Source organism: Chironomus tepperi, unplaced genomic scaffold, assembly GCF_022539635.2.
Source record: "Chironomus tepperi strain 1889 unplaced genomic scaffold, CSIRO-AGI_Ctep_v1 contig_196, whole genome shotgun sequence".
Lineage (NCBI taxonomy): Eukaryota > Metazoa > Arthropoda > Insecta > Diptera > Chironomidae > Chironomus > Chironomus tepperi.
In genome coordinates, this window is record NW_027226318.1 from 452439 (window position 1) to 475252 (window position 22814).

Genomic DNA, 22814 nt, shown 5'->3' on the forward strand with positions numbered 1-22814 from the left:
TACACGGCTATTAACTTTACAGTTCCAAAAGCATCTAAGACGTGACATTTATGTTAATCTCAATTGGAAGTAATTTTTTAATGTGACTAGAAGAGATTTTTTTTCTTCGCACTTAATTAATGCAGTTAATTTGCACACATGCGAATCTACATCAAATAAATCGGGGAAGAGATGTCAGACATGTTAGTGTCTCTATAAATCCCCAGCAAATTGCGACATCTTCCTTCAAGAGGCATTCAAAAGAAAATGAAAATTAAATTACGAAAAAGAAAATATTTTCAGCCACGAAGCGACGGATAATCATTTTAATGACTTTATTTAAAGAGTCCCCAATTTTGTGTCTTTTTCTTTTCTTTCACAATATCAATGCTTTGATCTAAGCTCCACGTTTCTTTCTTACTTTACGTTTCTTTGGGACACTTTTTTATGAAATTAGCTTAAAGGAATTAGTGGAATTGGATTTTTTGGTTAATTCGTAGGTATCTGAACAGCACAATTCAAAAACAAGCAACATGTAGCCGCAAGAAGACCTTAAGTCCAACAAAACACAGCGACGTTGGAGAGACTAAGAATTTTAACGGTTTTTAAAAATTAAAATTTTTTAACGGTTTTCATTAATTTAAAAATTTAACGGTTTTCAAAAATTCAAATTTGATGCTTCTTTTATAGTGAAAAATCAAAATGAACACAGTCACCCACGACCCCCAAAAAATGAATTAAACTTTTCCATTACCCCATAAATCAAAATGTCATGTTCTGCATATGAGATACACATATCACAAATCATGATATAGCATAAAGCACTCATCATAGTACAAAAGGATTATCCATTATGGATTACATGTAATCTACAAATGTAACATAAACTGAAACAGAAGAAGAAGAAGACACAAATTTATTCATTCTGATGAAAAATGGAGATTAGAGAATCTGAAACTCTAAAATGGTCTCTAAAAAGTTCCATTGTCGTGCAGAATGACGAATGGATGTACATTTCTCTTGACAAATTTCCATAAAAAATTGAGTCACTTAAAGCCATTTTTATCGATAAAATATCATGTGTGACCAACAAATTGACCATTTCCTCTAAACATCATTTTCATCTTTATTTTAATAGACAGCATAATGGAGACGACGATGACGAAAAATGAGGAGAAATTTGTCAGATGAATTAAATCGATTACAATTTATCAAACTGCAATCATAGACCTATTGAATGGCAATAAATGATCGACAGTATTTTAAAAAGAGAAATAAGAAATTAAAAAATGATGTGTGATTGAGAAATGAGCTGCTCATAATTCTCATCTCACCTTGGGTTCGACATGCAAAAGAACGCTAAAGGCTTATGAATATAGAATAAAGAATTCTGATGAGTTTCATGGATGAGAAGCTGGAAAAAATTGCTGAATAATAAGTGTCTGTTATTATTCACTATCATATGTTATGCTGCATATTTATGTTGCGATATGAAAATGTATGATCGGGCACTGAGGGAAATTTTGTCTAGGGAAATTTATGGCTGATGGACATCACTGGGATTCTATGAAAATTTTTATCAAATCTTCCTGGATTTTTGGAGCTATTTTCGTTAATTGTAGCTTGAAGCTATCCATTTGATGATTTGAAGGGCTGTGAAACTATGAAACTTCCAAAATGAAAGGGTGTGAAACTATGAAATTTACAAATTTAAAGGGTGTAAGTTGATGCCGATTAAAAATTCGATGTTCGATTTTAAAAACTAAGTAACTACGTCATTTTGAATTCGAAGGGGTGTGAAACTATGCAAATGAAAAATTTAAAAGGGTATACAATTATGATATTCAAATACTTGAAGGAGTTTGAAATTACGAAATTTTAAAACCTCAAAGGGCCTGAACCTAGATCAAACAAATGAACCAAGGGGTGTGAAACTACAAAATATCATGAATCCAATAATTCCCCTCAGTGAATCCACAATCTACGCGATAGATAAGTAAGAAAAGTGCTAGGCTTACACCCAACAGCAAAAGTGCCAAGTCTTATAAGTTATAACTTGAGAAAGAAAATTGTCATAATTGCATTCTCGACACACTACACTACGTAATGCACATACTTACCATAGTCACTAAGGCGACTCATACACATTCATCAACATTAATGAACCACTTTATTTTATTACTCGTGCAAAAGATAAGTTGAGTACAGAAAAAAAAAATAAAGTTTCTAGGAACGTATGGAAAAACTAATGTGCTTACGGCAGCTAGCTATTATGCAAAAATGTATTTTTAAAAAAAAATCTACATGCTCATGTACTAGAGTGAAATTCCACTTGAACACAAAAAAATATATATTTTTCTACTTAGATTGCATAGTTCATCATGTATTATGTTGCAAGAATGAAATTTCATCTGTGCAGTTAAATCATTATGTACCATTGGGATCGTTGATTAGTGACGGTCAATACAAATAGTGCTGAAGACATTCTAACGGTCATTTCATTTTCAAAATTTAACGGTCATTGAGATTTCAAATTTGAATTTAACCGTTAGTTCAAAATTTGAACTTTAAAAGTGGTTCTTTCGAGTGACGTCAGTTGTGGACGACTCCATTCTGTGATTTCTCACTTACTATCTATTTGCATCAAGTGTCATTGCATCCACAGTTGAAAATGTTTTCATGAATGAATTAATTTTCTGAGAAAAATTTAATTAAGACATACTCGAGTGTCATGTAAGTCGTTTGACACTTGTTATGTCCTGAATAGTTGCATGTAGGCTTTCCACGACTAAAATAAGATTTTTTTTATATCTACAATAAAATAATTTTTTTGTCGTTATCTCAGTTCTTTCATTCTACCCACCCACAATCATACACAACACAACATCATTGCTTAGAAACAGCAACATTATTGTCTCACTTTTCATTTGTTTTTCACGAGAATTTTTTGTTCCTGCATACTAAAAATGAAATGTGATAAGACAGCTCAAACTCTTTTTTTGAGTTATTGACATTGGGCGTCAGTTGATAATGTAAATGACGTACGTGTGAATGATATATATACACAAAACAGAATTTGATGAAGTTATTTAGAAGAAAACATTGTAAATCAAAAGATTTACATTTATTTTTTTATTGCTGATAAACATTTTAAGCTCCCCAAAAGGGAACGGCTGATGAATGTTAATCAAGTATATTTTAGTGCTGTCAATATTGATGTTTTACTTTATATCGAGATGGGAATTAGGCAAATTAGATTAGTTCGTGATAAAATTAGAATGACACTGATACGATTTATAGAAATTCGAGAGAAAAAAGTTAAATCTAATGAAAATATTGATCTGATTCATCCAGTTATGCTGAAAGCAGCTTTATTTAGAGGTTTATTAAGATCCAGTTGACTTTTAAGGCAGAAAATTAGTTAAAATTTGCCTTTTAAAGCAGTAAAAATATAGCAGCCAACTTCATTGCAATTGAAATCAATTCAAATTTCAAAAAAACCGTTAAAAAGTTCAAACTTTCTTTGTTACAATTTAAAGTCATAGCAATCATTTAAAAACCGAAAAGCCCTTGTAAAATAATAACTTTATCAAAAAAGCATATCTTTTACGTTCCTTCCATAATTTACACCGCTTAAGGGCTCCATTATGGTTTCAATTACACATCACTCATTTTCACGTAATTAAAATGAATGTATAATTCAGCTTCTGCGATGCATACATGACGTGTGATGTGAATTTTGAACGATATACATCAGCAGTATGTATTTAATGATATACGAATATCTCACTCTGTCTGATAAGTGGGGGCTTAATTGGACAACAAATTTTATTTAAATTAATTTCATTTCACTTTTTTAAAATCATTTTAATTAATTCAATTAATAACAATTTTCTTTCATTCCTTATTCAACAGGTGCTTAGGTATCAAATCTCCATTTATAGAATTTACGGCTGATTATGAGACGATATCGGATGTGAGTGTATCTTTAAATTTAAGCGACAAAAATCCCGATCCAAGACATCGTAAAAATGGTCTACACAATTTGGGTAATTTTATTAATCCCATTGGACGTGATGAGAAGACGGCGGGATTTAAAGGCATTAATAAAACAAAATTCAGCATACAGAGTGATTTACTTGAAGCAAAAGACGCACGAAAGCATCAAGAACAGCAATTATATGAATTACAGCAACAACAAATTCAAGAATTACAGAATCAGAATCTTAATAAGTCAGCAACAAATAAAATTTTGATGGACATTATAAAGCCAATTGTGACAGACATACATAAATCTGAAGATGATGAGCATAGTTATAATAATAATAATAACATCCAAAATAATAATAGCAACAACAATAGTGATCATCCGACGATACAAATCATTGCCAATGCCAATAGTCATTATGAACAAATGGATTCATATTCAGATGATTCACGTCATAAGGTGATTATGCCATTGGCATTAAAAACAACATTAATAGAACGAGAACGTTCAATTCCAACTCCAACACCGTTACCAAAGCCACAATCAAATATTGAAGATCTTAAGAATCACCTTTTAATGTTAAAAAATTATAGTGAGGTAGATAAAAGCTTTCAGAGTAAATTTGTAGTATTTAAGAAGGCAACATCGACAACAACAACAACAACACCAGAACCAACGACAACAGAAAAAGTCACGACAACATCAGTTAGAACTACCACGATGCAATTTCCAATGACAATTGGTACAATGTATCGTACGAAGCCATCGATAAATATGCCAAACGTACAAAATTCACAAATTTTACGTGATGTCTCATATCCATATACGCGAGTTGAGCGTGTAACAATTGTGCCGCAAGTCTTTTTACAAAACGATCAACAGCAGCCAGACACTGAAGAAGAAAAGAGACAACGTTCGATAGAGGAACGCCGTAAGAATCAGAAAAATGAAAAGAAATCGAAAAAGGAGAGGAAGAAGAATAGGAATAATAAGCAACAAGCATCAAACATGATACCGACAACGACAACAGCTGTGCCATTGCGCTCTATCCGACGTGAACAAAGACAAAGACAATTATTAATGCGATCATATAATAATGGAAGTCAGGTGCTAATTGGCACATCACCGACAACATCAAGTGAACCTTATATTATAAATTTGAATGACAAACCATACGGAAATAATCCAAATATCAATCAAAATGACAATAATCGTAAATTATCACGTGCTATAAGGAGTAAGCAAAATAGAAGACGTAACCAAAATAAAATGCAACGTGATGTATTGATTCCGATTGAGTCATCGACTGTTAAAAATGAAACGAGTGAAAAAATCGATTTAAATCCAAAGCATTGTTACGATGTGAGTGGAATGAGTAAAGGACAGCAAAAGATGTGCGAGCAGTTTACGGGAATTATGCCAGCTATATCACGTGGAGCACGTGCTGCAATTCAGGTGAGTTGAGATTCAGATTTAATTATGCTATGTACGGGGTTGAGATTATGAGGTGAACTCTGTGGACTGGATGTTTGTGTCTCAAAAAAATCGTTAAATTTTGAAATTTAAAAAAAAAATATTTAAAATTCAAAAATCAAATTGTCGTTAAACTTTCAAATTTGAAAAAGCCGTTAAAACCATTTAAATCTCAAAACCCATACAAATTCAAACTTTTAAAAGCCGTTAAAATTCAAATCTCAAAAATCCGTTAAAAATTTGAAAACCAATCTTACTTGCATCAACTCTATCATATCCAAATGAAAACTTTGCACCAAGTTGACCTGACATTTAATTATTATTCCACCTACAACTTTATCTACACATAAAAAATTAATAACAACAAGGAGTAATGGCAAACAAAAGAACTCAATCAACAATAAATAAACACATTTATGTAGGATGCTGTGAGAAAAATGAAATTTTCTTCGAGAAAAAGTTAATAATATTGCATAAAAATCTCTGAAGCATCCAGCTGTTGACACAAAAAATCCTTTCACGTAAAGAAAATTACTTTCAATTCACATCCACCATTCATTTTTAATGTCCTCACATACCGATATCAATATCCCGTTGAATTTTTCAAGACTTAACACCATTCTAAAGTATTTGATGGAAGAGAAAATCCTTTGTGCATGTGCAGTAGTGAGAATAATAAAGGATGTGATGTCGTAAAGTTTTAATTTAGAATTAAATAAGTTGTGCTGCTGTTGATGCTTTGGGGATACTCGATGAGGTAGGAAGGTCGATTTGATTCTCGGTTTAGTGATTTTAGATTTTCAAAATTCAAAAATAACGGATTTTTAAAATTCAAAAATAACGAATTTTTAAAATTCAAAAAATAACGGATTTCTGAGATTCAAAAACTGCCGTATCTTTGAGAATCCCTAAATACATCTCAGACTCATGAAAGAGAAATGATGTTGAAGGAGTTTAGCAGCATGTAGAGGACTTCTATATCCATTCATGTATATACAATATTTATTTCACGTGTATTATATGAAAAAGCACTTAAAGCTTTCTTTCATGACATCCACTTGACACTTAAGGTATAATGTAGAATGCAAGCTGTCGAAATGTTTATATAAATTGAGAAATATTGCTGTTTGCTAACTCACTCACACACACATATGCTGAGAATGCAGAGCTATAAACAAAAGGCTCAAATATATAAAAGAATAATGAAGGAAGGAACGAGATCTTTTTTTGAGGGTCAGTTGTTTCAATCAGATTGCTTTCATTACAAATAGCCTGCTTCCTATTGCGGTCATTTGACCCTTTTCACCGATCCTATGATGGAAATTTGTAAGCTTTTTCACATCGTGTGACTTGCTTTACATCCTTTGATGCATAAGCTTTTCATACACATCATTATGGCATCCATGAGAGGGTTGATTTTCATAAATTTACATCATCATCAATTTCCGATTCATTACGGCATAAAATCTTTATGCCTCATGTGCTGCAGATTACTTTTCTTACCTCAAATTCAAAAATCGACTTCCAGAGGCTTTCCTTTGAGCTTCAATAAAAAAGAAAGATTTTATGCATCTCGTGAAAACATGTGAGTGGAATTAAGTGTTTTTAAAAATATTTTTCCTTTTAATCCTACGCGGATTTGACGTGACAAAAATTTTTGATGTGCGCGACTTCAAATGACTAAAATGTTGAAATATAAAAAAGGTGCTTTTTGGAACGGATGTAATGTGATTTTTGGGGAAAAAGCCCTTGAACTTGGATAAAGTGTTCTTCTGGGAAAGATTTTGTTAAATATTCATTAACATCCGATGACATGAAATGGATAGAGAATTAGTTGTATACAGTTTGTAAAGGATGTTGTTAGTGGATTCGGGGAATGTCAACTATTTTTAGTATTTTGGTGACTTATTTGGAGTGAAACATGAATGATGTGATTCCTTCAGATCATTCCAGATTTTTAGAGATTGCAGTTAGAAAGCTTCGAAATTAAGTTCGAAAAATTCGAAAATAAATTTGACAACTTCGAAATTAAGTTCATAAACTTCAAAATTAGGTTTAAAATCTTTAAAATTAAATTTGAAAAGTTCAAAATTAAGTTCAAAACCTTCAAAATTTGATTTAAAAACTTCGAAATTAAATTCGAAAAGTTCAAAATTAAGTTCAAAAAATTCGAAATTAAGTTCGAAAATTTGAATTTGTAAAAAACGGTCACTTTCGATATGACAATTCTACAAACAATAATATGACCTCTCAAAGTCATAAAATCGACCTTCTATTCTTCTAATCTTCATTATTTCCATTCCTTCTATTTGAAAGACTTTTTTTTGTCTAAATTTTTATGAAAATGTTGAGTTTTTTGGAACGGAAAACAAAACCATAAGCTACTTTTCCTTTCTCTTTAATTCCATTTTAGGTAGGATCCTTTATGTGTCTTATAAAAGAAAAAAATGAACGGAGAAAAATTAATTATTATTTTTTGTCTGTGTTTTTGAAATGTTTAGTTTTTAAACTTTATTTTACACAAAAAAATTACTTTGTTTGAGTTAGAAAAGTCCACATCAGTTGCAGTTTTTAAGGGAAAGTCAACAATTCATAATGAGGGTCTTTAAATGTTGGTTCTGTTAGCTTATGGCAAATTTATTCTAATTTGTACCGAAAAAAAGAGTCCTTTATATAAATTATTATAATTTTATGTTAATTGAAAATTTCAAAGATTTTTATCTTAGAAAATATACATCCAGCATTGATTTATTGACCTTTTACCATCTTATCATTCAAAATTCATCAAATTGATATCAAAAATAAATTTACTTCATATAGAATGTAAATAATTAATTGAGATCAATCTTGTAATGTTGTTAGGGACTGTTTGTAAATGATGTGTACTCAAAATTGAGCTTGTTGAACCAAAAGTCATAGAATCTTCATGTCGATATATCGCAATTTCAGATCAAACTCTTTGAAATTTTTTCGAAATTAATTTCGAGTTTTTCGAAAATATGAAAAATTTAAAAAACAAACTTCGATACTCCAATATTTGATTCTAATGGTCTGTGCCGTACATTTTGGTATGTCTTTAACATACCTAAGGCGTGTAAACTTAGAAAAAGTCGACTTTTCGGTCTTTCTGTTTACATTGCGAAAGAAAAGTTTCTCTAGTTTCTTATTCGTCAAGTCAGAGGCTTAGTTAGGATGAAGTTATACCCGACACACCGAGAAGCCTCGCTACACTCATCTCAAGCTACTTAATTGACGAACAGAACCCCTTTCTTTACCTTAATATCGAGATTAATGAAAATATTTACTTTATATGTGAATCTCTGAAGCTAATTAAAATTTTTGACTTGAATGCATAATTTTGTATCATGAATAATGAATATTGATAGACTTACTTGAAATTTATAGAAGTTTCGATCAACAAAACTGAGATTTGTAAAGAAAATTTGTTAGTGTGTTTAACTTTGTGTTTGTGCAGATGATGCTTTTTGGGTTGTAGCATGGAGAATCCCGAGCTGTAGAGTCAGGCAATTGGAGTTTTGGCAATTGAAGCCTTGCTTTTAGAGAGACATATTGATATCTAGATGCAAAGTTGAAGAAAGGTTTGGAACTTTGCATTAAAAATTCATTAAAATGAGCTGCAAGGTTAATCATGACCTTTGATTTCTACAAAAGCATTGTTAATCCACCCAAAAAACACATTTTCGTGGGTTAACAATCGCCATGACCTTTTTTATTATCGAATAACTCGGGGCGAAAAAAAAGTAAATTTGCATACAATTTAGTATTCAGCAATTACGATTCGGAATCAAAAAATGCTATTTCACTAACAAATTAATTATAGCAGTCAAGAAAAGGATCAACAGTTGAAATATTAGAAAAAGGCAAAAGTTTCTCACAGATAAAAAAAGGATTCTTTTCGTGCTGACTCATCCAAAACAGTTTATTTGACTTATTACTTTACATTAAAAAGAAAAAAATTTATATAAAAAAAAACTTTTTTTAAAAAGTACACGCTTTTATTCAAGAGTGAACTAAAAAGAAGAAAATAATTTTTTTCCGGACACACAAATATAAAACAAAATTTTTAACTAAAAATAAAAGCGTGGGGCGCTCATAATAGACATAATGTTATACATTCTTAGTTACTTGGATATAGTCTTGAAATTGTATATATGTCAACGTTTACCATATACAGTAATCGAATACCCTTGCAGACAATGAATATTCTCATTTTAATGAGCGTGTTTATATGTACACTCAATTAATATAATTGAACATGCTCAACTATATGAGCATACTCATGAGCATGCTCCTTATCTGTTCGGGATACTTGCTTACAATTTCCAAATTCTTTTTATGCACTAATTTAACTTTTTTTAGTGCTGAAATTTTCTTATTTGAAATATAGTATATTTAGAATTTTATCAATTTAAATATCAAACCTATTGGAGTAAATCTGCTTGTTATAGCTTGTTGTGTAGTGGGCTTGAATTTCCAAGTAACTAAGAATGTCAACATTATGTCTATTATGAGCGCCCCACGCTTTTATTTTTAGTTAAAAATTTTGTTTTATATTTGTGTGTCCGGAAAAAAATTATTTTCTTCTTTTTAGTTCACTCTTGAATAAAAGCGTGTACTTTTTAAAAAAAGTTTTTTTTTATATAAATTTATTTTATCCTTTTTAGTCATATCAAGTAATAGATTTTTCGATTCATGTGTATTCAATTCGTTTAAGTAAATACTTAAAATATTTCGGTGACGGTTCACTTCGCTTCGCTTCGTTCGTCCGACTGTGTATAGATCACAGTAGTGCCGGACTCCACTTCGCTTCGCTTCGTTCGTTCGACTGTGTATAGATCACAGATTGGGAAGATCCAGTAACATCCAGCACCATATTTGTACAGTTTAGTAAGATCCAGTAACATCCTGCACCGTATTTATACAGTTTAGGAAGATCCAGTAACATCCAGCACCATATTTGTACAGTTTAGGAAGATCCAGTAACATCCAGAACCATATTTATACAATATAGCAAGATCCAGTAACATCCAGCACCATATTTGTGCAGTATAGTAAGATCCAGTAACATCCAGCACCGTATTTATACAGTTTAGGAAGATCCAGTAACATCCAGCACCATATTTGTACAGTTTAGGAAGATCCAGGAACATCCAGAACCATATTTATACAATATAGGAAGATCCAGTAACATCCAGCACCGTATTTATACAGTTAAGGAAGATCCAGTAACATCAAGAACCATATTTATACAATATAGCAAGATCCAGTAACATCCAGCACCATATTTGTGCAGTATAGTAAGATCCAGTAACATCCAGCACCGTATTTATACAGTTTAGGAAGATCCAGTAACATCCAGCACCATATTTGTGCAGTATAGTAAGATCCAGTAACATCCAGCACCGTATTTATACAGTTTAGGAAGATCCAGTAACATCCAGCACCATATTTGTACAGTTTAGTAAGATCCAGTAACATCCAGCACCGTATTTATACAGTATAGGAAGATCCAGTAACATCCAGCACCATATTTGTACAGTTTAGGAAGATCCAGTAACATCCAGAACCATATTTATACAATATAGCAAGATCCAGTAACATCCAGCACCATATTTGTGCAGTATAGTAAGATCCAGTAACATCCAGCACCGTATTTATACAGTTTAGGAAGATCCAGTAACATCCAGCACCATATTTGTACAGTTTAGGAAGATCCAGGAACATCCAGAACCATATTTATACAATATAGGAAGATCCAGTAACATCCAGCACCATATTTGTGCAGTATAGTAAGATCCAGTAACATCCAGCACCGTATTTATACAGTTTAGGAAGATCCAGTAACATCCAGCACCATATTTGTGCAGTATAGTAAGATCCAGTAACATCCAGCACCGTATTTATACAGTTTAGGAAGATCCAGTAACATCCAGCACCATATTTGTACAGTTTAGTAAGATCCAGTAACATCCAGCACCGTATTTATACAGTTTAGGAAGATCCAGTAACATCCAGCACCATATTTGTACAGTTTAGGAAGATCCAGTAACATCCAGAACCATATTTATACAATATAGCAAGATCCAGTAACATCCAGCACCATATTTGTGCAGTATAGTAAGATCCAGTAACATCCAGCACCGTATTTATACAGTTTAGGAAGATCCAGTAACATCCAGCACCATATTTGTACAGTTTAGGAAGATCCAGGAACATCCAGAACCATATTTATACAATATAGGAAGATCCAGTAACATCCAGCACCGTATTTATACAGTTAAGGAAGATCCAGTAACATCAAGAACCATATTTATACAATATAACAAGATCCAGTAACATTCAGGCACATTATGTTAAGATTCTGTTAACATCCAGTCACACTATTTCCATAATATCAAGATCTAGATTCATTATGTCCCGATTCAATATTACTGAATAAATTTTGATGGAAATTTCATTTTAATTTAACGGTATTTTAAGATTCAAACTATAACGGTTTTTTGAATTTTAAATATTCCGCGAGAAAAATACTTAACTTTGTTTTTCTCTTCCGAAAATACTTTGAACGAATACTATATTTAACATAATTAATAGCTGGTATTATTAATCAATGCACAGTAAATCATAGAAACTAATTTTCAACCTTATAAATGGTCTAATTCATGTACATTAGAAATATACTTGATTGACTTCGGATTTTTTCCCATCTCAAATTTTATTTAATTAATTATAGCATAATTAAGAATTCTTGAGATTTCAAAATGCCTAAATATTGTATTGTCATCGGGAATACACATGTAGAAAAATTTTGAGCTCAATAGGAGCAACAGAAGTGGTCGAAAAATCGATTCCAAGATTTGACGCATACAAACAGAGTGACTTAAATAAAAGCGTGTAATAAAAAGATAATTTTTTGAAATGTTAAGTCAACAAAATTTGTGAGACAGAGAGAAAAAAAGTTGTTTAAACAGTCAGAAAAGAAGTTTCGGGGCAAAAGATAATTTTTTTTCTCTAATTTCGTGCCTTTTTTTGTGATAATTAAGAAGAGTTGCTGATATGATCTCAAACATGCAAGTGTCATACGTCATGACAGTAAAGTTAACGATTAAGGAACATTTTAATTTTTATGAAGATATGAAATCTCGCTCATTTTCATGTCGTAAAGTTTGTTTTGTAGTATAATTTTCAATGTTTGTCTGTCGATGTTTGTTGGAGTAAATCTTGTTTTAACTTGTTTTCTCGTTATTTTCAAAATTGTAGTCTTGAATTTATTTTGGCCGTTGATTTTTGAAATTTAAGTTATTGCTTCAAATTAAATAATAATGACAGACAAGGCGTCTTAGTGGGAATTTTCATACAAACTGTCATATTGCACACTATGGCTGCTATTTGGCTACCATGAGTCATTTAACAAGTTTCGTCTTCAATTTTGAGCTTCAGTTCAGCAACCTTTGAAATCAAGAATCTTGTCATTCTTAACGAGTCACAACCCTAGTAATCAAATAGTATTAATATTCCGTTTATTTTTTGGTACAAAACGTATTTTTGGTACGGTACCAAAAAAAACAGTGTTGTCAATGTTTATACAATATGGAAGCAGGTGTAGAAATATTTTTCCGACAACATCCAAAATAAATGTCAATGTCTGTACAAACATCTGTATGTGTATATACTTTTTTTTGCACAAAAGGCTGCCATTTAATTATCCAGGGAGAGATTTTTTTTTTTCGGCATAATTAAAAATTTTCTGTGGTATTTTAAGCCACAAATTAGATTTTTTTTTTGTGCAGAGATATTTTAATGTGCAGTGCAAATATTTAGATTTAATTAAAGCGTAAAGTGTTTTGAGGGTTAAAAATAATAAAATTAGCATCGTGTTAATGTGAATGTGTGGTGTGATCGGATGTTGGTGATTTGGATGAGGTTTTAAATGTGCTGAATTTTTTTGGATGTGGATTGAAGGAAGTGTATGGCTTAGAGTTGCTGTAGAATGAAGTATTTTAATGATTTTAAGCTTAGTTCCGATGCAAAATGCTTCGAAATCTAGTTAAGCATCTTAAAGTCAAGAAAACGTCTTCAATGGAACCAAAAACATCCCTGAGTATCCTAAATTCCAGCCAACTTCATTGCCTTCCAAATTTAAACATCTTCATTACAATCTAAACTTACTAGCCAAAATAAATTACAGCTGTAATCATGATAGTGTCACATTTGATGTTAATATCTTCTTCTATTAATTTTGATACAATCATATTCCTATAAATCTTGCCAAAAATGTTCTTATTACCACAGAGAAAACAGCTCTTAGCATCTAAAATACTTAAGATTCATTACGTGAAGCAAAAAGCTTTCACATTTTCATCTTACATAAATTTTAGATATAATCCCTAGCGTAAAACATTGTGATCCTTTGATGAAGAAGATGATGCATTATCTATTTAGTAGAAATCAAAAGAGATGAATAAAATGGAATTAAGTTGTTTTGATGATGTTAAATGGAACTAAATGTTTGAGATTGAATAGAGAAAATATTTTTATTACTCAAATGATTTTCTGATTTTCTGGAATTTTAATATTTTAATGGAAGATCAAAAGGGGAACAATTGAGGAATTTTGTTGTTTTGATGTAGGTAATTTGAGAGAATTTTATAAAAATTTGGAATTTTAAAAATGAAATAAGCAAATTTGAATTTTTCTTTTAATTTAAAATTTTCAAAATTTGAATTTTCAAACATTTTTAAATCTTAATTTGAATTTTCAAAATTTTTTAACTTGAAATTTGAATTTTAGAAGTTTTTTAATTTAAAATTAAATTTGAAATTTGTATTTTCAATTAAATTTGAAATTCGAATTTTTAATTTGAATTTTGAAATCTTTTTAATTTGAAGTTTAAATTTTCAATCCTTTTCAATTCGAGAGTTGAATTTTTAAATTTTTTCGATTCGAAGTTTGAATTTTCAAATTGTTTATCAAAATTCAAATTTTAAAAAGGAATTTGGACTATTTTAAAATTTTTTAAAATTTTTATATGTAAACATTTAAAACATCTTAAAACATTTTAAATTAAGTTTTCAATTTCAAATCTTCAAATCTCAAAATGAAATTCCAAATCCCTTCCAATTATGCAAAAATTAATATCTCAAAACACCATCTTAATACCAAAAGTTAAGCAACTTAAATCTAAATCGTTAAACAGCGACCAATAAAAATTTATATTCAAGTCACACAACGACCACCATCATGGCAAATATAATCTAAAACTTGATTATAAATTCAATGCAGTTCAGAACAAAAGCAATTCATTTAGCAAAAATATTGAAAAATAATTTATTATTTATCTCGTCTCTGACCTTTCTTCGATGTGACTTGCTGGATTTAAATGCTTCAAAATGAATGGCATTCTTAAATTCATTTAATATCCATTAATGTTCATAAGACGAAATTCATTCAGGATGACTTTAGAGGTTAATTAACAAAATATGTCTTAACAGAAACGAAGTTGAATTTAATTTATAGTCAGAGATATTCGACTGTGTCCCAAATTGCTCCTGCACCATCATAAATTACACCGTACGAAAAGAGACACCTCAACATTAATTTAATGACTTTTTGAATCCTTTTTTAATTTCTTTTTTATTTCATTCACAGGAATGTCAACATCAATTTCAACATCGTCGTTGGAATTGCTCAACAACTGATGATAATACTGTCTTTGGGCCAGTCAGTGCTATTGGTAAGTCTTATTCTTTTATCTGAATAAATTTACATGTGAAGATAAAGAAGAAATTCTAACTGGGGCTTCTTTTTTGATGTGTCATGAATAATGGAATGGAACGAAATGCAGACGAGACAAAAGCGAATAAAAATGTGTGTTTTGTGCCTTAAGATATTTCTCATCATTAAGGAGATAGAATTTAAACAGTCGAGAATTTGAGAGAAAATTTCAATTTCAATTAAAAAGTCTTTTGGACGTGGTTTGGAATTCCTTCAAAAAAACTAATTAATCGTGAGATTAAAAATTAATCTCAAGATTTATGAAATATGTTTTTTGAATTATCAATCTAAAGTTTGTAATTAAATTTTCATAATATAAATTATTTATGAGATTATGCTTAAAACCATCTGTTGAAGGGAGGAATTTCCTCATCAAATGTCCGAAAATTCTCATTGTGTTGTGCTAGATTAAGCCGTAACTTTTTACTTCTTTTTTTTGTGTTCGCTCTTCATACTTTGTAATAAATCCTTCAAACATTCTTGCTGCTTTGAAGTGAAACAAACAATTTTGGATTATTTTATTTATTTATATCTTGGGTAAAAAGTATCTTTGGGGGCTTTGGGGTTACAAAGGTTTTTTTTTTCATACAACATTCAATTTCATGTGGATCACATCTTATCGACGACAATTAGATTTGAGTGGATTTAATACAATAACTCTAACGGTTTTCAAAAATTCAAAAATCCCAACAAGACAGAATAATAGAAATTTAAAATCAAAATGACCGTTAAAAATTCCTACATAGTATTTTACGAATATCAATGATCAAGATTGTCTCAAAAACAAATTTTAATGACTTACTTGCTTCTTTGGCAATACAGGTCAATTGTGATCCATGGCCAATCTCAGACAGCTCCTAAAACTGGCTCTTTGATAAATTCAAATTCACATCATTTTAATCTAATCCCATAGATTGTCTAAATTCCATATCTCCTTCATAATTCCTTTATTAATCTTCTTAAACAACAAGTTTATGCGAAATGAAAAAATAATAATACTTAAAAAAACGATGAGACTCACAAACACAAAAGAAGTACCAAGAAGAAAGGAAAAACTTTCTTCAAAAGATTTAAATTCCTTTATAGCCACAAAAAAGGATGAAAAGTTTCTCTTTTTACTTTCTATTAAAAAAAGTTCTTTCGGACAGGAATTTTTTTGTTACGTAAGAACTTTTTTTTGTTATCCTACAAGATATATGCGAGATAAAAGAGGAGAACTGATTGTTTCCCTTTCACTTTCATGCCTGAATAACTACATGATCCTCGGATATATATGATGCCATAACAAATTATTATCCATAAACTCCTTCCACGGTTATTGTTGAGCGGAAATGTAATGAGAAAAAGATTGGATGGAATCCAGCAAGGGATGGGCACTTTTGTTGGGATTTTGCATCGTAGATTGGAGGTTTTGTGATCAAATCTAGTCTGTAATGCTTGAAATCCAGACAATTTGAGTAAAATTAACATATCCGTGATTATTGAAGTGTATCCTAAGAATTCCCTAACTTCCCATCCCTTGAATATCCCTTCAAAACCCGCATCGTCATCAATATCCTCGCAATGCTTCATCAACTTTGATTTGATAAGTTTCCTCAAAACAAAATAAAATCACGAATGAATACTAAAATTTATGATCATAAAATCTCGCATTCAGTCAAGCACACAATGACCTATACATGTCTAATAATGCATTGACCGCTGCCCGAGGATTTTACCATTCCATCAATGATTTATGACTTTTTAATTAACAAGTATAATTTTGATTATTATTAATAAAATAAACGCGATGCATTGTGAATACAGCCTGCAAATATGAGAAGGGAAATGGCATGTAATTGAGGTAGATAATAGAATTTGTGGAATAAAGGCACAGTTTAAAGCTGTTTTTCAATTAATTGAAGTATTTTAGATTGAATCAGTTCCTGCAATATATTAATGTACCAGCAGCATATTTTGTGCTAATTGCTCATTAAAATTCACTTTTAGTTCCTTTTGTGACTTATAATTTATTAATAAGAACTAAAATCATTTAAATCTTTTCGTCAGAAATACAAAGTCATTTGAATATTATAATCATAAGCACCCATGAAGACAATAGAGTATGGGAATCAAAAATGGGGACATTCATAAGTGATGTCCAGTAAAATTTGAATGTTGGAGCTTAAATTTCCGATTTTACCACGTCTAAACTGTTGTCATACTTAGTTTGAACATTGCATAACCTCTGACTACGTCCATGACACTCCTATAGATCCTATGCTTAATATTAGACATCATAACTTAACTATACCCTAAAGATACTTCCAAGAAAATCTAAAAATTCACCAACTGTGTGAAAAAATCGTCTCGTCTTTGAATTATTTCGTTATAAAAAAATATCAAACGATGATTCAAATGTTATTTAAGTTGGTTCTGAACGTCTTAATCTTATTTTTTTTTGCAGTAGAAAATATTTTAAAAGGCGTGAATTCTGACATGAAACTGCATGCAATGATCATTAGTAAGGAATTTGAATAATTAAGTTTGAAAGAGATTAATTTAGACATTAAACCCAAATAGCACACGATTGGAATGGACAACATTTGTTAGTCTGGTGTTTAAAAAAAAAGTACAAAAGTCATATGATTAATGTGGTTAGGTGCGAGAAAAATATTGATTTTAGATTCCGGGATTGTTAGTAAATAATTACTTACATATTGACCGTTATGGACTGTATATCTGTGATTTGTAAATTGTTTGGATTGCGGCAATAATCTTAGGTTTGTGGAAGTAAACGTCGGTGAATTTTTTAATGGTTTTAAGGGTCTAAATTTACTAATTTTGCCCAATCAGACGTCAGAACTAGATCTGTGGTTAACAACCTGTGTGCCGCGGCACATCACTGATCAAGAAGTCAAAGATCAAGATCTCAAACACAGCCTTTAGATGATTTTTGAGACAATTTTATGCAGGCCTGATATTGCTTAGTTCAAAATCATCCACAATAATTCCAAATTCCCAAAACATTCACAGACACATCGTCAATTCCATTCCCAAAACCAAATTCACTTAAAGCTTCCCCAATAAATTGCTAAAAAAATATTGTTAAACAACCTAATAAGCGGAAATCTTTATCATCATAAAATAGTTTACGCAAAAATGCTTCTGCCGTACTCAATTTGTTGTTAAAAAACAAACACTTGAGGAACCATAAGTTTGCAAATTGTTGATTCAGCACAACACAAAAAAAAATCTTCTCAAAATCGAGAATAAATTTCACCCTTCTTTATTTTCTCCGCTCTGTTTATGGTCCTCCTAGTTCAGTGGTGGACAACCTTTGTTCCACGACACTCTAGTATCGCAAAATGCCATGATCTGCATTAGCTGGTCAGCTTCAGTTGAAGCTTACCAATAAGATGTGCCGCGGCACACAGGTTGTCCACCCATACCCTAGCTACTGCGTTTCCTAAGATTTCTATAATCTATACAAAAACCAAACATATTTCACTGAAATTTTTTGTTTTGTTAACATTATGAGAGAAAACAATGGAAATAAGGCAACAATGTTGAGGATGAAAGGAAGAGAACAAAAATCAAATCAAATTAGTGTTGTAAATTTGCCCCTTCATCATACTTATTACCCATAAAATATAATACATTATACGCTCAACAGAAGGCAACCTAACATAAAGGAAAAAGAATTCTTAGACTTGCTTGCATTGTTCTTGCTGTAGAAAATAGAACGGCAAGCAACGAAGAAGAAGGAAAGGAATCAAATTTGATATGGATCGCGAAGCTGTTGAATGCAATAAATTATTTTATTGTAATTCCTTTAAAAAATTCATTCTGCATCGTTTCGTCAAAAAATCTCACTTGAGAATACTGGCTGCTATAAATACTGCGGAGGGTCTTGATATGTATTGGCATTTCTGAATGCTGGAATTAAAGTTGCACCACAAAAATTCTTACGTAAACTTTAAAATTGAGGCAATCAAAAGGATTTATGGACGTCTTTTTAGCTTAATCACATCAATTAATTCATCGTACTTACAGCATATACATGGCACAATGAATATGTGGGGAGAATGAAAAAAGTAATTGAAACATCGAAATTATTTATTATTTTCAATAAAATTTCAATTGCCATTCTTTGTTATGTGGAATGCTGAGGGCAATAGTCATTCATAAATTGACATTTCCTCCACCTCTTTTTTTTCTACTCTACATGGTCTTTATTCTGTTATTTTCATGTTATATAAGTTTTTTTTGTTAGTTAGGCAATTGAAACATATTGTGCTGGTGCTGCAAAATATTATGTTGTGCTTCATAGAACATACAGTTGGTCTGAAAGTATGAAAGGCAGGTTTGAATCTTAGAATATTTGCAATTTTAAGTTCGAATCCTAGAATATTTACAATTCTAAGTAAGAGTAGCCCAAACAGGCAAAGAAACACGTTTTAGGTACCGTTGTGGTCTTTCTGTACCATAAAAGCACACTTATTGCCTATTCCGGTACCAAGAGACTGTCATATGACTTCCGAATGCGCACATTAGTTTATGGCAAATCAATGTCTAGTTGATGACTAGTTCTAACGTATTTTTGTCAGCTCAGGGCTGCTAATGTCAAGTCGACTCCCTCTTATTCTTACTGTCATCTTGTCTAATGTATGTCGATCGGATTACGACATTCTAAACTGACAGAATCTGGATGCACTCCAGCCAAGGAAGTAAGTAAGAAGAATGCCGATCGAATAGACATTCATGTACATCTCGGGCCACAGCAAAACAGCACATTAATAAATTCAACCTCTTTAGCAATGAATGAAAAGTACTTAAAAATAAATGTCAGAGCAAAAAAGGAAGAAATTTACAAAACATTAAACAATTAGAAGAAATTAAGAAGCTACGGCGGCAACGAAACAAAAAATCAAAAGGGAAGTTGTTAAGAGGGGAAGTTGCTCAGATTTCAAATAAAAATAAATATATCCTTTTATAAATGAGACAAACTGAGAGACGAAAGCACTTGAAACCTTTTTTCTAGTGTCTAGTAGTTTCCACATCCAAACCAGAAAAACAACAGACATAATCCTTTTTTGCGACATGGCTAGTGAAATATTTTTTTATAGAGGAAATAAAATTAAGTAAACACAGTAAACGATAGTGTAGAACATAAAACTATCAAAATGTCAGCAAATTTACTGTCAATTTAGCAAGCCAGCAACAATGTAGCCGTGATTGTTTATCCGCCTTTTTGTTTTCATAATCGGAGCCTTTTTTTCATCGCATAGGCTTTGATAGCTTGATGGCATATTTTTATGTTATTGTAAATATATGCGAATTCATCGAAATCAGGGTCAAGGATAAATGACGTCGAGATTTTATGAGACAAATGAGGCTCCAAATGAAGCTATAAAGGCTTCATGCAGTCGATTTATTGGTTGTAGCTTAGGTGAACAAGATGGTATGGCTTAGATCGGACTCTGGTTGTATGGATTGGGCTTTATTCTTAACATAAGGAGTTTTATGGTTAGGCTTCGGCTTTGATCGGGTTTCGACTAAAACACAAGATGATTTTGGCTTTAGTCCATCCAGCGCTCGATTCAATGCCAATCAACTCCCATCATCGCCAAGATCCCCAAATATGGGACGTAATCCATAGATAATTCCCATTTATAACAGATTCATTTACTGTGGCTCCATCGGTTTTTAGTGAAATAAAATAAATAAATAAATTTTCTTGTTTACTATAATAATATTTATAGCCTCGTAGCTGGAACCTTTTTTTTTGTTGCTCTTTAAATAACAACAACATTGATATCTATTTTTTGCGGATCAAAATATTTCACGCATCAAAGGATTTTCATGTCAACTGATGGAGAAAAAAGGGCGACTCTTAATTATGATTTCAAATTATTGCCAATGGGAACCTGAGCATTGTCTTGCTCATTTATTATGGCATATGGCTCACGGCTGCTTATGGAAAAAATAAGAATTAATGGTAGGATGATTCTGCATGAAAAACAACTTGATTTTTCAGTACAGCTGGCATTGCTTACGCATACATACACATTATGGACAGACACGCATCATGTGAATGGTACTAAGTAGTAAAACCAGATTCACATAAATTGCTAATTTGCCCGCAAACAATGACACAATTTTTCAACTGTTTCTAATTTTTCCACTGTCAACCAGCATGTCCTTTTGTGTCCCTTTATATGAATTTTATAAATTTTTAAATCTTTTATGTTTTTGTCACATGATTCTGTGCAATTAACCCCTTTTTAAAAGGAATACATTCTATTGAAAAAAATCGACGTCATAAATCAGCATGCTGTGGTGAATTTGCCTTCAAGCTAAACTTTTTCCTACATGCTATACATCCACATTCGTACATGAATAATGTTAATTTGACTTACTATATAAAAACTTTTCAAATAATTTTTTTAACGAAAATTACTAAGGAAGGAAGTAGGATGGTGGAAGAGAAAAAAGTTTACTTTTTTTCAAAGTAAATCCAGCTGTATTAAAAATGAAAAATTTGTTTTACGTAAAATAAGGGAAGCCACTTTCCATCGTGAAGCTTAAAATAATCTACCAGAAATAGCATTAAAATCTTTCGCATCGCAGCATTCTGGAGCTCTCTTTTTTTTTTGTGCTGAATTTTCTGTACTTTTTCAACTGTTTCAAAGCAATTCACATGTGATTTTTTTTTGTAAGAGAAGATAGGAAGAGGAGGAAGCATTTGTTCATGGCATAAATGTTTATTTTGAAGAGTTAAAGGGAATAAAAATGAGCATAACAACAGAATGTTATGGATAATTGCTGAGTAGGGGTTGGTAGGAGGCGCATTTACTTGTAGGAGCAATTCTCTGAAGAGTTCAGTTCCATAAATTCACAGAATTTTGCGTCATAGATTCAATATTCTCAAATTCCGCCTAGAAACCAAGGAACTTCTGTTTAGACAAAAATACGTTAGAACTAGACATCAATTGGGCATTAAACCGAACAAACAAGCAGTATGCGCTTGAGTATTTTCACAAAATTGAGCATACTCAACTATATTGCTTGAGTTTACTTATATAGGTGACTATGCTCATTGTTTGTTAGAGCTACTAGCCAATACTTAGTTATAACATACTTTAGTCTTTTCAGTACAGTCAGACAACCAAAACTCTCAGAAAAACCGACAACTACAGCACCATATTTACACTAAATCTCCCAACAACTTTACTAAAAAAAATGTATATTCACTTACATACAATAAGCACATAATGTATACACCGGGTGGAAGATTAATGCCCAGAAATAATTCTTCTTAAAGTCAATGTTTGCGTAAGTGTGGAAAACTTTCATTTTGAAGTACCTTTAGAATAGATAAATGTTCTCTCATTGAGTCTGTAAATGTTCTTGACTATTATGGATGGATTTTAAAATGAAATAAAATATTTCATAGTCAACGTATAATCCGCATAATATCACATATCCATATCCATTCAATGAATGTAAAGATATGTTTAACATTCTTAAAATGTTTCAAGATTTTGTATATTTTGGCATTAAAGTCGTGCTGATTGTGTTTTATGATGTGGGGATG

The 22814-nt window shown here is 31.3% G+C and overlaps 1 protein-coding gene across 2 annotated transcripts in view; it reads left to right on the forward strand.

Moving 5' to 3' along the window:
* Wnt5 (Wnt oncogene analog 5) overlaps positions 1-22814 on the forward strand; it is an 83266-nt gene that overhangs the window by 49083 nt on the left and 11369 nt on the right. For both annotated transcript variants that reach the window (XM_070639358.1, XM_070639357.1), the window contains 2 exons: positions 3895-5422; positions 15110-15194. In XM_070639358.1, coding sequence (XP_070495459.1) covers positions 3895-5422; positions 15110-15194 — 1613 coding nt within the window. The remainder of the gene's footprint in view (positions 1-3894; positions 5423-15109; positions 15195-22814) is intronic.